This window comes from Anopheles merus, chromosome 2L (genome assembly GCF_017562075.2).
Source record: "Anopheles merus strain MAF chromosome 2L, AmerM5.1, whole genome shotgun sequence".
NCBI classification, from domain to species: domain Eukaryota; kingdom Metazoa; phylum Arthropoda; class Insecta; order Diptera; family Culicidae; genus Anopheles; species Anopheles merus.
In genome coordinates this window covers 28,579,837-28,597,219 of record NC_054083.1, presented here as the reverse complement: position 1 = coordinate 28,597,219, position 17,383 = coordinate 28,579,837, and the positions used below count along the sequence as shown (strand labels likewise).

Genomic DNA, 17,383 nt, shown 5'->3' with positions numbered 1-17,383 from the left:
CGCACACAGCAAGCCAGAGCGCACCTTTCGCAGCGCACCGAAGTACGGTCAGCCTCCCTTTAGGCCCGAACGCACCTAGCTGGTAGAGGGAGATCACCGCGAACGAGATCACTTTCCACTTCGCGGGCCGCATTTGACCCCGGCATCGACTGCCACTTTGGTAGGGAAGTGGCCGATCGCCACACACACGCACACAAATGCACGCAGAGCTCACCTGGCCCGTCCGAGCGATCGTGCACGTTCGTGTGCGTACCATTCAGGAAGGATACGCACCCGAGACCCCGAGCAGCGAAACGAGAGCAAACCGAACCGAGCCAGTACGCCTAAACCCTTCCCTCCCGAGAACCTTTTGCCGAGGGTTGGCAAGATTCCGCACGCGCGCGATCGCACGCTGTGAGAAAAGCGCGCACGAGCCACCGCGGACCCCCTGGGCCCAGAGTGGAGCCAACGTTGGAGAGTGGGAAGTCTAGACTCCACCGCGTGCTATTCGGTCGGTGATGCCGTTCTGTTCCCACAGTTGGCGGGCGTTCCTTTTCGGGCTGACCTGGGTTGACACTTCGGTTGTATAAAAGGGACCGGTGGGCTAGGCCGACCATTCAGTAGTAGTGTAGTAACGGCTCTACGCTGTATGTAGAGCAGCAGTACCTATCCTCGAGCAGCGTTCCGCACCGCAAGGACCTCTGAAAACAAACACATACACACGCACACACACCACGGTACGACTCGGAATAAGGAATAGTGCCCGAACCGTGCTGGAACCTATCCGTGCTGATCTTTTCGTTCATTTCAGTGCTGTTTTGTAGCCGTTTTTGTTGAGTGTCGCTAGTGCGTGTGAGAGTGCGTGAATCCGTCCGACGGGAGAGCAAGTCGGCGTCCCGGTTCCTAATATCCTGCGGGATACAGCACATTTAAAGCGCGTTCGTTTCACTCGCAAAGTGCACATCATGAAGGTGAGTGAGAGCAGCAAACGGCACGCAGTACGCAGTACGGCAGGACTTTGTGGATTTGGTGGACATTGTCGTGTTGTGGCGAAGGTGGAAAGGCAGTGAAGGATAGTGAAGAACCGCAGTGCAATAAAACTGTGAAAACCAAAAGAACATTTACCACCAGAAAGGGCTATGAAACGAGTGATCTGCTTGATGGATCAAACCGTAAGACTTTGCGAGAAGAAGTGACCGAAGTGTTCAAAGCGCGCTCCAAGCTGATTGTGTAATCGTTGGCTTCCACCAGTTGGCAGTTCCGAATGTTCTGAAGGTTTTTTTGAGGGGAGCAGGATCCAGATCCCGAAAGCCCCGGATCACATTGGGCTGCCCCATAAATGGCAGCTCGTCGTTCAATTTCACGGCTAGCGCGGATTACGACCGTGATCACGCGACCCGGCAGTGTGATCTAATTCACGCTGCACGACGTCACCGTCATAGAATCGTGTCGCCCCGCGCGCAATCGGTTCAATGAAATCGAGAGTAACGACTAGCGCTGCCTGGCTGGAGGCCACGCGACCTGTACAAACAGCGCGCCGAGCGCTAGCGATGGTGCCCTCGGGCGTCAAACGGTCAACGGCAGGAGGGACACCTCGCAACCGTGCATATCCGTGCGTGTGAAGCATTTAGCTAACACACACACACACACACACACACACACACACACACACACACACACACACACACACACACACACACACACACACACACACACACACACACACACACACACACACACACACACACACACACACACACACACACACACACACACACATATACGCAAACAAGCGACAAGAAATCGGTCCAAAGATTCGAATCTGATATAACGCCATGGAACACACACACATACCCCCTCTACGCATCTCTTCCACTCCGCGTGTTTGGCGGCGCAACCTGATTCTAAGGGCGAGATACTTTACGCTGCATCACGTCGTGCGTCGTTTTACCTCCTTCTTCTCTGCTCTACTTCAAAGAAGTAGCGAAAGAAAAAACTGGCCCCAGCGGAAAGTGAACGCAGCGGGGAGGGCTGCCCAGTTATGTAAAGTAGCAAGGCGTTGGTACTGGACAAGTGTACCACCAGCAGTACTAGGCAACTGGCTAACCTTAGCGAGCCGTCGCTGCGATCGAACCGCTTGGTGCATTAGTCATGTGGGGTGGAGTTCGATTTCTCACTGACTGGGTGCGTTTTTTTGTGTGTGTGTGTGATGCATGCACATTACAATAAGTTTGCAATAATTGCACCCCTCCCCGTATGGCACCGGGAACGGCAGGGCGTTCTAGCGTAGAACCGTTGGGCGCCGCTTTATCCGCTACTTTTGGCGAACCACTTTACGGTGTTGTCACCAAGATTTACGGTTACCCATTTACTGACGTGTAGGTGTAGGTCGCCCAACGGGAAATGTAAATTATGACAGCTTTACCAGGGTGCCGTTCATGACGATCATTGACAGTGATCGATGGAACATTTTCCGCCCCACATCCGGCTGTCGGGTGGGGCAGGTGCACGTCACAGAAGGATGCTGCACCGCGTTTTGTTCGGCGTGGTAAGTTGTCGATTTGCTGTGACGGGTTTGCAAAAGAACGTCTTAAAGGGCGGATGTCTTAACGTTGGGTTTGAATGTACATGGCGGGAAGATATTGATCATTTGTTCGAACCATCTTTGGAGAGGTACGATGTTTCAGACGATCGAACGGCTTTATTTCAGAACATCAAGTAAAAGACTTTTCCAAATAAGCACGTTTTTAGATAAATACTCGAGCAATAGAATATCTCTAGACTGTGCCAGATAGAATTGTATTTTTTACTATCGTAGTACATGATTTATTGAGGCTTATTAACACTTTTTCACAAATTTTAGACAGTTCACGGACAATTTGTCAAGCATTTTTAATAAGGCTTATTGGCTTAGATATAATCAATAAATCGTAAGAAATATGCTAGAACCCGTCAAAATGTCTAACGAATCTCTAAAGATTGATCTCGATCAATATCATGACTAAACCGTGTCTCATCAAACGTGTCAAAATCATAGCATTGAGTAAAGAGAGAATACCAAAGGCTTGCGATTGCGTCAAACTCGTATGGAAATTAGATCTGTCTTGAAGAACTTCTCATGCTGTCTATGAGAGTTGACACGTTTTTTCGACCTCATGTGTGAGATAAGCTGTATGACTTTCACAAAAAAAAATCGACAAAGTATAGACTGTTGCCCAGTAGTGTGATCGTAGCTTTAAACGAATTTGATGATCATTTTATTGGATCCTGTGTCTTGTTGCATAACTGGATCCTGTGGATTTGCTCCAAAAATCGTTTAATGTTAAATGTTTAAAGCTAAAATTAAAAAAAAATCCTTGAAAAGACAGAAACATCCGAAATATTTAAATGAAAGATACTCATTTTAAAACCTGTATATTGAACATTTCAAATAGTAGTAAACTCTGTATAAAACAGTGTTGTAAACTTGTACAGTCTTTCTGGATTTTTTTCGCAAGAAATCAGAAAGAGGAAACTGGTTCAATTACTGGTCTCTTTAACAAGTGTCAACATTGAAAGCAACCAATCAAGATCTCCTTCAATTTCCATCAAAACCTCCACAAAAATGCTATTCTACAAAGTTCTCATTTCCAAAGAACTGTAACTACCACGATCATACACCTAAAGATGCTCTCAAACTAGTTCCTCCGAGATCGGCCACCATGTCACTGTCACTGAATACGACAATCTTGCACCAAGTAGCCGTGCAGTTGCACTGTTGTAATTATAATTCCTACTAAACCGCACTGCATATCATTATCTATTAATAAACCAATATTGGCCGCTTCGATTTCAATTCCCACCGAACCACCCAACGCTCTGCACAAGCGCGCCCGCACGAAGCATCGTCCTGCGATGAGAACACTCTGCGCGCGCAGCTTAAATTTTAATTAGAAACCAGTTTCCGTGCCCGCGCACAAGAATATTTGGCAAACGGGCTGGCTGCGGGCTACACGCACCCGAGCACCATAAACAGTGCGGCTTAATTGAATCGTCAGCAATCGCACCCAGCAGGCCATGCTGAACTATCTGCCACCGTACCACCGTTAGTGACATTGCGCACTCACATACGCACCGAATGTCACATGTTCTTGTGTGTGACACCGCATGCGTGCTCCAATTTGGTCAGACGGGTGTGTAAAAACAAGTTTGTTAACCAGTCGCCACGGTGCGCGGCCCGCATTCGTATCGATTCGCACCGCGACTCGCAGGGCGGCCTCGGCAGCTCCGGAGCTCGAGCTGGAGCTGTGCGCGAGCGGGAACGGGGTCACATACCGCTCAAGAACTCTTTCATTCTTCCAACTGGAGAGCGGCCACAACTCGCCGGAGTCAAGTGAGCTGATGTAATACTTGCTGAAAAAAGCTTCACTAAGGATCGCAAGGTTACCAAGGTGGCATTCCTGCAGAGTGCAGCGATCACAAGGGAGGGTTGCGAACTCCCCCTCCACCTTCACCATCACTCTTTAATGAGCTGTCTTTACCTCTTTACGCTCTCTCTCTCTTTCGCTCGCGCTTGTTTGCAGGTGTTTGCTGCCGTGCTGTTGGCGGCCTGCCTGGCCACATCGAGCCTGGCCAGCCCGGCCCCGGACTGTCCACCGAGCGGGCACGTCTCCGGCTACTCCTACCCGGCCCCGACCGTCCAGCTGTCCGTCGGCAAGGCGATCAACTCGGTCAGCGTGACGCCCGGCTTCTCCTCCTACTCCGTCGACGGTGAGGTGAAGTACGCGTCGGTCGGTCCGTCCTACAGCTCGTACGAAGCGTCCCCCGCCTACAGTGCGTACGGTGCGTCCGGCGAGGACCTGAAGCTGACCAGCTACGAGGCGGGCGTGAAGACGGTCGAGGCTGCCCCGGCCGTCACCTACACCGCCAAAACCGCTGGCGTGGTGTACGCGGACAAGTCGCCCGCCGCCACATTCGCTTCCGTGGTGCCGTCGGTCAGCTACACCAAGACGGTGGCCGCCCCGGCCGTCTACGCCCAGCCCGCCATCAGCAAGGTGTACACCAGTGAGGCTGCCCCTGCCTACCAAGTCACCAAGGAGTACCTGCCGCCCACCGTGAAGACGTACGCCACCGCCCCAGCCGTCGCCTCGTACGTGTCCACCCCGACCGTCACCAAGTACGCGGCCGCGCCCGCCGTCTCGTCGTACGTTGCCACCGCACCGGTCGTCAGCAAGTACGTGTCGGCCGGCCCCGCTGTCAGCTATTCCGCTGCCCCGGTTGCCAAGGTTGCCACCTACTCGAGCTATGCGCCCGCTGCCAAGGTCGCGACCTATGCTACCCCCGCCTACGGTTATGCTGCGTCCTATGCTCCGGCCGTGAAGGCCAGCTACGCCAGCTACGCACCGGCCACGTCGTACGCCAGCTACGCACCGGCCACGACCTACGCCAGCTACACGCCCGCCGCTAAGGTGGCCTCGTACACCCCGGCCGTCGGTTACGCTGCCTATGCGCCGGCCGCTAAGGTTGCGTACGCCGCGCCTGCCGCCAGCTACGCCAGCTCGTACGCCACCACCTCCAAGCTGGCCTATGCCGCGCCGGCCGTCACCAAGACGGTCGTGTCCGCACCGGCCGTCGCTTCCTACTACTCCGCCCCGGCCGTCACCAAGTACGCGTCCGCCCCGGCCGTGTCGACCGCGTACGTGTCCGCCCCATCCGTCACCAAGTATGCCGCGGCCGGCGTTGCCTATGCCCCGGCCGTCTCGAGCTACGTAGCGCCCTACTCGGCCCAAGCTTACACCCCGGCCGTCAGCAAGTACGTGTCGTCGCCCGCCGTCTCCTCGTACTACGCCACGCCCGCCGTCTCGAAGGTAGTGTCCAGCCCGGCGTACGCCTCGTACGTGTCCGCCCCGGCCGTCACCAAGTACGCGTCCGCACCGGCCGTGTCCAGCGCGTACGTGTCCACCCCGGTCGTCAGCAAGACGGCGTACTCTGGCGCTTATCTGGCCGCTCCGGCCGTCGCTAAGGTTGCCACCGCGTACGGACCGGCCGTCGCTTCCTACAGCACTGGCCCAGCCGTCGCTTCTTACAGCACTGGCCCGGCCGTTTCGGCCTACAGTACCGGCTCGGCCTACTCGAGCTACTCCGTCGCTCCGGCCGTCTCGAAGGTAGTTTCGAGCCCAGCCGTCGCTGCCTACAGCACTGGACCGGCTTACTCCAGCTACTCGGTCGCTCCGGCCGTCTCGAAGGTGTACTCCACGCCAGCCGTTGCCGCCTATAGTGCCGTCCCTGCCGTCTCCAAGGTCTACTCGACCCCGGCCGTCGCTTCGTACAGTGCCGTCCCGGCCGTCTCCAAGGTCTACTCGACCCCGGCCGTTGCTAGCTACAGTGCTGTCCCGGCCGTCTCCAAGGTCTACTCCACCCCGGCCGTTGCTGCGTACAGTGCCGTCCCGGCCGTCTCCAAGGTGTACTCCACCCCTGCCGTCGCTTCGTACAGTGCCGTCCCGGCCGTCTCCAAGGTCTACTCCACGCCGGCCGTTGCTAGCTACAGTGCCGTCCCGGCCGTCTCCAAGGTGTACTCGAGCCCTGCCGTCACTGCCTACAGTGCCGGTCCCGCCTACTCCTCCTACTCAGCCACCCCGGCCGTCGCTGCATACAGCGCTGGTCCAGCCTACTCGGCCTACTCCGTCGCTCCGGCCGTCACCAAGTACGCTACGTCCGGTGTTGCCGGCTACGCTACGTCCGGTATTGCCGGCTACGCCACGTCCGGTGCCACGCACGGCTACTACGCCGCCGGCCCAGCCGTCTCGGCCGCTCACTACGGAGGCTACCGTTATGCTGCCGCTGCTCCTGCCCTGACTACCGCCTACACGGCCCCCGCCACCGTCGTCAAGACCGTTGCGCCGACCACCGTCGTGAAGACGGTCGCCGAGAAGTACCTCGAACATTATGTGAGTTAGGCACACCCATTTTGACCGTTAATCTTCACCGCTCACTTGATGACATCTTCCTTTCCCTTCCCATCCACAGGAAGATAATGCCCGCTACGCTTTCGAGTACGGCGTGAACGACCCGCTGACCGGTGACATCAAGCACCAGAAGGAGGAGCGCGACGGTGACGTCGTGCGCGGCCAGTACTCGCTGGTCGAGCCGGACGGTAACGTGCGCACGGTCGACTACTACGCCGACTGGGCCACCGGGTTCCACGCGACCGTCACCAACAGCCGGGACCAGGTGCACGCAACCAAGGTGCTGGGCAAGCGCGACACCGTGAAGGCGTAAGGCGTGCGCACACCGTCCCACCCATTTCCCATTTTCCACTAGGGGACTCACGCTCGTCCCGGTGGCAGCAGCCAGGAAGCAGTGATCGCTGTGTACAGAGAACGTCCTGCAAAATCGCTCCTCTTCATCCGATTCTTCATCCATCTCCAACACACACACACTTCATTGTCCATCCGATTGCGCAGATGTGTTGGTAGTAGCGTAGAGACGTGTTAATGTATGTGTGCCTTGTTTTGTTTACTCATTCATATTCGTTCTTTGCCGTTTTTGGATGTTTTATTTGTATCGCGCCATAACGCTGTCTCTTTCTCTCTCACACACACAGGCACTCTGTGTGTCCAGATTTACATTGTTTGTTTTTTTTTGTGTATTGTATGTATGTACATGTATACTACGATTATTTATTGTTTTCGTGATGAGTAGTTGCACGGGCAAGTGTGCTGTGCAGTGCAGGACAGAGCAGAAAAAAAGATCGTAGCAATCGGAACTAGTGTGTCAAAACCGTCCGTCCTGTTTAAAATCTGTCCGCGCCTGTTTTGACAACCCTGTAAATATATCATACACGACCGTGCTCGAGAAAAAAAAAAAAAAACCGCTCACCTCACGAAAACAGGCCGTTTTTTGTTCGTATTTTGTCCATTCTCACAACCACACACATCGCTCATCCGCCCCAAAATCCGCAACCTGCCCGAACCGCTCGTTCCAGGACATCCATCAGGACGCTTGCCGGACCGCCTCAGCTCCATCCTTCCCTCATCCCATCATGTTATCTTTGTGATAGAAGTGTCATACAAATATATGTATTTTATTACTCTTTTTAAAAACAAATCGCTCCCGCTTGTTGCATAATTTGGGGCTGGTTCTTCCTCCAGATCAGGAGCCTTATCTGAAATCTTACGCTTACTTCCTAGTGCTCAGGAGCGAAAGAAACCGCCACCTCGTGGAACTCGTTTGCAGACGTGCGAAGTAAAAGGGTGAGAAAAATGATCTTCTCAGTTACTCAATCGTTCGCTGTTCCCTGTATTTTTTAATCAAACACATTGAATAATATCCCCCGCGTACATTTAATTTCCTGCTCCTTTTCATGCAGATCTTGTATCAATTGGTTCAATTTTAGCGACTTGTTAACGGCCCCACAGTTTGACCGCTTATTTATATCCAACCCGCGTGTCATTTGGCTAGCCATTGCTGTTGCAAATACATGGGGGAATAAACGAGTTTTCGATAGCGTTGGATATCATGGATGGATGTCAACAGCAAGTGAATCGAGCCCCAGTATATGATCGTTCGTTTGCATCATACTTACCCTTAATCTTTAGATGTTTTCTTTGGATAATGATCCAATATGTTTCATAATATCTTAGCAACCCTTGTGAATGTATGCAAAATCGTGTAAACTATGAAACCAATTATACAGCTAACAACCTTAAACAAGTTCAACCACTTGAATATTAGTTTTCTGATGGAGAAGCTAAACAATTGGGTCAAAACCTAACTTACTGCTTTGAAGATAAGCTATGAAAAACTGCTTGGCATCAAACTTCTTGATCGCATACTACTTTTGTCACTAGCTACTTGGTCGCAAACTTCGTGGTCGCCAAATTCTTGGTCGCATACTTCTTGGTCGCAAAAGTGTTGGTCGCAAAAGTCTTGGTCGCATACTTCTTGGTCACAAACTGCTTGATCACAAACTTCTTGGTCGCAAAAATTCCTGGTCGCAAACTTCTTTGTCACAAACTTCTTGGTCGCAAAAGTCTTGGTCGCATACTTCTTGGTCGCAAACTTGCTGGTCGCAAACATCTTGTTCGCAAACTTATTGGTCGTATACTTCTTGATCGTAAACTTCTTGGTTGCAAACTTCTTGGTCACAAACTTCTTGTTACCTCACGACGCTCGGTATATCGGCGCAGTGCGACTACTGCTAACAGATAAGCACGGATGCTTCACGCACACAACTATCATCATACAGGTTTACATCGGTTAAACTTTGTGATTGCTCCGATGATGGATATCGAAACGTGAACGAGCAGAATTTTTGATGATTTAGTATGACTTCGACCGTAGAGTCCACTACACATCAAATACTCACTTCCTTCCTTCGCGTAAGAAAAAGGCAAGAAAGTTTTCCAAAAATACGAGCACCCCTGAAACCCCTGGAAACATGTAAAGACCGTCGGTGAAGCAAAAAAGTAGCCAGAATTGCTCCAGAATCTTCGCACGTGTAACGAATATCACCTTCAGAAACGTCCGTTGATATTTGAACCGTGTAAATAGACGGCCTCACCAACAGAGAGATAGAGAGGATGCAAGAGAGCTCTATTGCCTAGAAACCGAGTAAAATAGGCGAGCATCTTTTACATTAAAAACAACTCATTTCAGTTAAATTTTTAGACATGTCAAAAATATCTTTATTTGGATTTGCTAATGCTTATCCCACTTTAAACGTTCGCATTGTCCCGGATGAAGGCACGAATGCTTGGCGCGGCCACGCGCGCATACACGCCCGGCAGATTGCCCAGACACAGCGGCGATCCCCAGGACACGATACCGATCTGGCGCCCGTTGTTGGTCAGTGGGCCACCACTGTCACCACCGCACGCATCACGTCCCGGCTCGCTGGCACACACCATGCTGTCAAACCAAATCAAAAACGTTAAAATCCGAACCGCCGAAAAAAGCCCTCGGCCCGACCCCCCGGGTTTACTTACTTATCGGTAACGCTGGCCGCACCCCATACGCCGCGGCAGCTTTCCTGCGAGATAAGCGGCAGCTCGACCGCCTGCAGATTGATCGGCAGCGCCCCGATGGGACTGGTCGCACCCCAGCCCGACACCATCGTACGCGTACCTTCCGGATAGTCCGTACCCTCCGGGGCCAGCGTGATCGGCGCAATGTTCGCGCCCACGAACGAGGTCGTAATGCGGATGACGCACACGTCAAAGTCCAGGCTGCCGTCCGAGTACGACGGATGGTTGATGATTGCCGCCGTTTGGAATACAACTCCACCGGCCGTTCGGTCAGTGCTTCCACCGCGCAGCGTAATCTATGGGTAACGCAAGGTGCACATTAGAGCTCACAATTCTCACCAAAACATGCCACGTCCATCCCCTCCAACCACTACCTACCGCCGCTACCGGAGGAGCCGGGAAGGTACAGTGGGCGGCCGACAGCGCATAGTTGCTCGAGATGACCGACGCGCCGCAAATGTGCGCACCGTTCTGGCGCAGCGACAGCTGGTACGGGAAGTCGGCAATGTTTGCCTCGAATCCACCGACAATGCGGCCAGTGGTTGGTGAAGCGATCGGTAGCACCAGCCCGCGCGGCAGGCGCCTCTTCGATTGGTAGAGATCCTCCTCCCAGCCGGCCAAACTGCTGCCAACGAGCAGCGCCACGACAAACCAGGAACTAAACGCCATCGTACTATCAATCTGTTCTTACCGAACCGTCCCAGACGTAACTTGTAACTGGCGGTCTTGAGATGTGTTTTGCTTAAATATGGTACACCGATCTCTAATCGATTTTTGGGGCGGGTACGATAAGATATCTTTTGATAGCGGGATTGGCCATTTTTTTGGCAACCAAGCACAATGCCATCCGGTGAATGGGAAATCCTTCGACGTCAGCCGAAGTACATTACAATCGAAAATCGATTAACCACAGTACAGGATATCTTATCGCAACGGCTGGAAGAACCTGTTTTGATCAAACATTCTTAATCCTGCTTTGCTGATTTGTGCCGTTTCTTTGATGTGGGCGACAGGGCACTTTTGCACCTTCAACAATTGTGGGAAAAAAGTTGCGGTATGAGGTTTGCCTTTCTTGCCAATAATGCAATTCATCAAGATCAAATTTATTTAATTATTTATCTCTTTATCTCTTTATACAACTGAAGATGGATTGATTTAATATCGTCCTTGTTATGCAAAAAAATCACTAAATAAAATATCTCTTTATTTTTACAATTAAATTCCATTGGAACCAACAAGATAATTTGGCCCGGTTAAAGGGCTACGCAAAGCAACTCTAGGATTTCAGCCCCAACGCTATGAGCGCTGGATCGATCGATTTTGATTGATGATTTTTTTGTCGTTATTTTCTTCTCTGTGTGTTGTGGCAGCAACGGGTAGGTTGGTACGATTCAAAGTTTAACGAATATTTCATTTGCAACGGCTAAGTTTGGATAGAAATTCGAAGCTATTGTAACTTATCGTATGAGAACGAGATCGCTGGCCTAAATAAACATACATTTTGGGAACGGCCCGTTTCTTGAGTTCATCGATAAGCATAAGCCACTCGACCAACGCGTAGGGTAATAAAAATATTTTAGATCTGGTGCACCCCGTAGGAGGACAGAAATGCATGAAGAACGACCGGAGAAAAAAATGCATGAAGAACGAAAACATGCATATGTGCATGTATATTTCAGTTGTCGACCCAAACGAAGACGTAATAAAATTTCAAGTGTTCTTAGGACTAATTTAGAATGCGAGAAACTGAAGCGTAAAGATAGCGGCATATGACAACATAATAATCATAAACAAACCGTTGCATTGCCGAAAAGGTACACTTTCACACTGGCACCAATACAATTAAAAAACGTGTACGGACACGTTTCAACACCATCAGAAATGTTAGTATATAAGAACCAATTTTGTCAAATAAACGTTAGATCTAATTTAGAAACTGAACGGAAAACGTCTCGATTTTCTTTGAACGTCTTGGCCTTTCCTAGGTTTTTCTTTAGGTCTCATCCGGGTCCCTCTGCCCCCATCCGAAAAGTTATTGAATGAATTGTGCCACTTTCGAAGCATAGGTTCCCATGAACCGCGAACACTAGCCGAAGGTTTAATGTACAATTTATTTTGGTAACTCCTTTCGGGCAGAAACCCATCTTTATATAAATTTGTTTTCGGTTGGATCTCAGGACACTGAAGGCCTTTCCTTCGCGTGGCCTGGCCCGAGTTCCGCCGTCAACACTGTGCTTCGTCTCAGTAACTCTCAGTAGAACAAATAGCGCAGGAAAATATTAAAAAAAAAACATAACGAAGAATCGACCTTAATTAAGACAGTGAACGAATCAGATGAGAGTGAACTACTCTAATCCAACATATCGCTCTTTCCACTCTCTCAATTTGTAGTTTGTAATCAGCAAAGTGGGGCCGGTCTGGTGGTACAGTCGTCAACTCGTACGACGTAAAAACATGCCCGTCATGAGTTCAAGTCCCGAATAGACCGTGCCCCCATACGTAGGACTGACTATCCTGCTATGGTAACAATAAGTCACTGAAAGCCAAGCTCACTTCATTAGTGGGTACTGGCAGGCCTTGACCGACAGCGGTTGTTGTGCCAAAGAAGAAGAAGAAGAAGAACCAGCAAAGTATGCGCTCAGGCGCAAAGTATGCCCATAGCAGGCCGGTCTCGTGGTACAGTCGTCTACTCGTACGGCTTAACAACATGCCCGTCATGGGTTCAAGCCCCAAATAGACCGTGCCGCCATACGTAGGACTGACTATCCTGCTATGGGGGGTAATCCATAAGTCACTCAAAGCCACAACCCCACAACTGGACAGGCAAGACAAGACAGGCCTTGACCGACAACGGTTGTTGAGCCAAAGAAGAGATTCCGTAAAGTACTAACGCTCAAAATGTCAACTCCGAGATGTACGCAAAAAGAAACGGTTGCTAAACCCAGTCCAATGTACAAACTAATGCAGAACTCCTAATTGGACAAGCTAATGCTAAACTCGAACCTTAAATACGAGACAAGATGTTTGTTGCTGGGACTTCCACCCCTCACTAACCGCAAACAACAGGCCAGAATAGCATTTATTACCGAGCTACTCGATGGGAAGCATCGTATTGTGCTGCTTTCGTGGATCCTTCTTTACGTACCTGCCAGGACAGTACGACGTAAGCCAATGCTAGCTATCGATGAGTCCCGGGCATTTCTTGGCTCCCCAATCTGATGCTCTGTGTGAACCGCTTGATACACAGTGTGGACGAACGTTACAAGCTCGGAACCACGGCAGCGGAATTCACTACACGTATAAATATCCGAAATGTGCCGAATCGTAATTTAATAGGAATGTTGTGTTTGCCTTGCCAATCTTTTTGAATGAAATGAAATTTATACTCAAACTTAAATTGAGTAATTTTGAGAGGGCTTTGCAGTGCCTTGGTTAATAATAATACACATTAAACATTAATTGATCTGAAACTCCTGACTCTTGTTCTGAATTGTTCTCCACTTTTTCTGAAACTGATACTGAACCCGTTGAACTAAACCATACCGATCTTGAAACTGATCCCGAACATATACCGGCCCTGGAATTACCGGACTTGAAACTAATCACAAACACAAACCAAATTGATTTTGAAATTGATGCTGAACCTGTACTGGTTTTAGAACTGTTTCCAAATCTCTTCTGATCTTGGAAGCGATCCTAAATCCGAGGAACTGATAAAAAAACCCATAGTGACACTGGAAAATATCCTAAAAGCAATTTGCACCCATACCGATCCTTGGTTGGTCCTTACTAGTGATGGGTCATACTCATTATTGTTTGGTAGGTTTGGAAAAGAAACTACTAAAATTTTTCTCCATTTCGTTAAAAAACGTAAACTTTCTTTATTGTAAATATATTCTTCTTTTTTTTTGAATCCCTAGTGGGTTTGGCTTTGAATGACTGATTGATTACCCATAGCCAAATAGTCAGTCATGTATTGGGAAGCACGGTCCTTTCGGGGTTTGAAGCCATGGCGGGACCATCGCGTAAATGTACGTATAATGTGCAATACTATGTATGCAACGGAGCATATACATTTTTGTTGCAAGTACAGCCCGAACTCACTGGTTGAACTTCGATTCCCTGCCAACTATTGAACATGTGCTTTTTAGTTGGCACGTTTTTCCATACAAAAAAAATCTGAAATATTTCTCGGCAGGCCATGAGATTTTTGTTAATTTTCAAAACCCGGTACTGCCATACAAACGCATGCTTTTTAATTGAATTGTCAGCCAACTATTGAGCGTTCAACTAAATAGCATACCAACTAAAAAGTCTTCAACTATTGAATTCTGACTGTAATTATATATTACTACCTTTTTTATTTTTTGTCGGGCCGGTCTGGTGGTACAGTCTTCAACTCGTACGACTTAACAACATGGCATTTTCAAACCTACTGAACTCGCTTGAACCCACCAAATCTACTAAACCCACTGAACTCCTATGAACCTACCGAACTCCTATGCACTTACCAAACTCGTATGACCTATTGAACTCGTATGAACCTACTGAACTCGTTGCACCCACGGGTCGGAGTCGCATATGCATTACTGAGCCTACTAAACCTACCGAACCTTATTTACTTACTTACTTATCCGGCGCTACAACCGCTTTGCGGTCTTGGCCTGCCTCAGGAGTGTCCGAAACCGCCCACGGTCTCGCGCCTTCGTCTGCCAGTCCGTTATCCCGGCCTGAATGGCGGACGCCTCCACGCCATCTTGCCACCTCAATTTGGGCCTACCACGCCTCCTCTGTCCTTGTGGACGGCCTAAAAAGACCTTACGGGCTGGGTCGTCCGTTTCCATGCGTACAACATGGCCGTACAACGGAGCCTGGCGAGCTTGATTCGCTGTACGACAGTGTGGTCGCCGTACATCTCGTATAGCTCGTCATTATAGCGGCTCCTCCATTGTCCTTCCACACATACGGGGCCAATTATCCTTCTGAGCATCTTCCTCTCGAACGCGGCTAAGAGGGTTTCGTCAGATTTGGACAGTGTCCATGTCTCAGAGGCGTATGTGAGTACTGGTACTATATAGGTACTATATAGTCCCAGCTTCGTCCGTCGCGACAGATTCTTTGAGGTGAACTGATTTTTCAGGCTGTAGAATGACCGGTTGGCAGCCAGCATCCTTGCGCGCAACTCAGCTTCCATGCTATTGTCGTTGCTGACCTTTGACCCAAGATAGATGAATTCTGGGACGACTTCAAACGTGCGTTCACCTATCTGTACATCACGCCTACGTAAATTCTGATTATTTATTGGTAGGCCTACCGAACCTACTGGAATCAAAATTACGACTCGGAGCGCTCCGGGTCACATGTGGATGGCTCCAACCCGATAGGTTCGGGTCGACCCGCCCATCACTAGTCCTTACCGATTTTCTAATCCCTTACCGGTAATGGTGTTATTAGATTTGGTAGATGGAATTGGAATCGGTATGGCAAAGCGCGTTTGAAAGAAATGGCCATGGCTTTAAAAATGAAATCGGATTGCCTTATGTAGATTCTGTACCGAGAGGAATGTAACTGTCAGAGAGCTAAAAAAAACGTAAACAACAGCCCATTTTAAATTTGTTGTGTTTTGCACTTTTACTTTTATTAAAACACTTATAACGTACATAATAAATAAAACATAAACGAAACAACCAATACACTTTAAAATATAATAGTACGGTGGCCGCGCACCAGCCGCACCGAGCGCCCCTGCCGAGAGCTCCTGCTCGATCGGCTCGCTAACACACTCTAACTGTGCGCTCGGCACACACTAAGCCTTGCGCTGCTTAGTGTGTGCGACAGTGTGTGTGACACACTGTCGTCCTCCTGGACGTTGACCGGTGGCAGCGCAACTGCCACGGCAAGTCCAGGGGTCGGCACGGCTGCCCACAACATCTCCCCCTTTTAATACCGAAGGGCTCGAACCGACGCGGGGGTATTCCACTAAGGGAATACCGGCGTGGTGAACCCTTCCGACCGATGCTGCCAAGATGTGGGGACCCCGATGTTGGTGCGCTGAGCAGCGCTGGCTGCTGCTCTCGGGCCACACCGCGATGGCGATGACGCGGCGGTGATGCTGCTGCTGTGCCGCTCCCTGGGACGGCGGCGATGGTGTGACGGCGATGATGATGACGATGATGATAACTATGATGATGATGATGATGCGATGATGAAGGTGCCGCGATGATGAAGGTGCCGCGATGATGATGATGCCGCGATGATGATGACGATGATGATGATGATCCTCGCCCCAGGGCAGCAGCGATGTATTTTTTTCTGATGACGGGCGGCAGAGATGAAAATACTCGGGCGGCATTGTTCCTCGCCCTCCTACGATGCGTTGGCTCATCGCCCTTCTTTTATGCTGTGGCTGCAGTCGCAGCGCAATTTGGTGACGCCCGTTCGACTGCAGCCGGGACGGCATGCTACCTCGTTCCCTCTGGACACTGTGGCTGTAGCCGAGGCGCAATTGGCGACGCCTGTTCAACTACAGCCAGGGTGAAAGCGTTCGCGCCGATGTGTGCTGCTGTGTTGCAGCCGATGCAACTTGTGCGTTGCCGATCCTTGTTGTGCTGCCGAGGCGGAATGGTACGTCGCCGTGGTGAGAGGCAGGGCTCGAGCCGCGGCGGAATTGCTGCCTCGCCGATGATGTGCTGAGCTCGAGCCGGGGCGGTATTGCTCGTCGCCGATGGATCCTTGCACTGCTGCTGCTGCAGCTGGGCGGAATGCGTCCTCGCCCGATGAAGCTGGGGCTGCAGCATGGGCGAATGTGACGCCCATCCGATGTTCCAGCAGCAAGGCGGAAAGGTGCCTCACCTCTGGTGCTGCTGGCGTTGCTGGGGCTGCAGCCCGACGACCTTCCTTGTCGCCGAGAGTGTGTGCTCGGCTGCCCATGTGGTCGCCAATGATGGGACGGCAGCCGGGAGCCTCGGTGTTGGCGGCGGTGGCGACCCAAACCGTTCGCGGTGTCCCGCAAGCACGGGGACCGGTGCCAACGCGATGGCCGCTGCGATGATGCAGCAAAAACGAGATGGGCCCGATCGCGATGGCGTTCCGCGGGTTCTTGTTGGATCCCCCTTACGCAGGAGGATCCCATCCTCGTCGCCACTGTTGTGTTTTGCACTTTTACTTTTATTAAAACACTTATAACGTACATAATAAATAAAACATAAACGAAACAACCAATACACTTTAAAATATAATAGTACGGTGGCCGCGCACCAGCCGCACCGAGCGCCCCTGCCGAGAGCTCCTGCTCGATCGGCTCGCTAACACACTCTAACTGTGCGCTCGGCACACACTAAGCCTTGCGCTGCTTAGTGTGTGCGACAGTGTGTGTGACACACTGTCGTCCTCCTGGACGT

The 17,383-nt window shown here is 50.7% G+C and overlaps 2 protein-coding genes across 2 annotated transcripts; one reads left to right on the top strand and one right to left on the bottom strand.

Annotated features, from left to right (window-relative positions):
* Window positions 1-593: 593 nt before the first annotated feature.
* LOC121593651 (paternally-expressed gene 3 protein) lies at window positions 594-8,076 on the top strand. The gene is made up of 4 exons (XM_041916217.1): window positions 594-716; window positions 791-950; window positions 4,542-6,905; window positions 6,985-8,076. The coding sequence occupies exons 2-4, from the start codon at window positions 945-947 to the stop codon at window positions 7,234-7,236; spliced, it is 2,622 nt and encodes an 873-aa protein (XP_041772151.1). The 5' UTR covers window positions 594-716; window positions 791-944; the 3' UTR covers window positions 7,237-8,076.
* A 1,539-nt stretch (window positions 8,077-9,615) lies between these two features.
* LOC121592527 (trypsin 3A1-like) lies at window positions 9,616-10,715 on the bottom strand. Its single transcript, XM_041914033.1, has 3 exons — window positions 10,362-10,715; window positions 9,945-10,279; window positions 9,616-9,867 (listed from the first exon to the last, which is right to left on the bottom strand). The coding sequence occupies exons 1-3, from the start codon at window positions 10,650-10,652 to the stop codon at window positions 9,675-9,677; spliced, it is 819 nt and encodes a 272-aa protein (XP_041769967.1). The 5' UTR covers window positions 10,653-10,715; the 3' UTR covers window positions 9,616-9,674.
* Window positions 10,716-17,383: the final 6,668 nt, after the last annotated feature.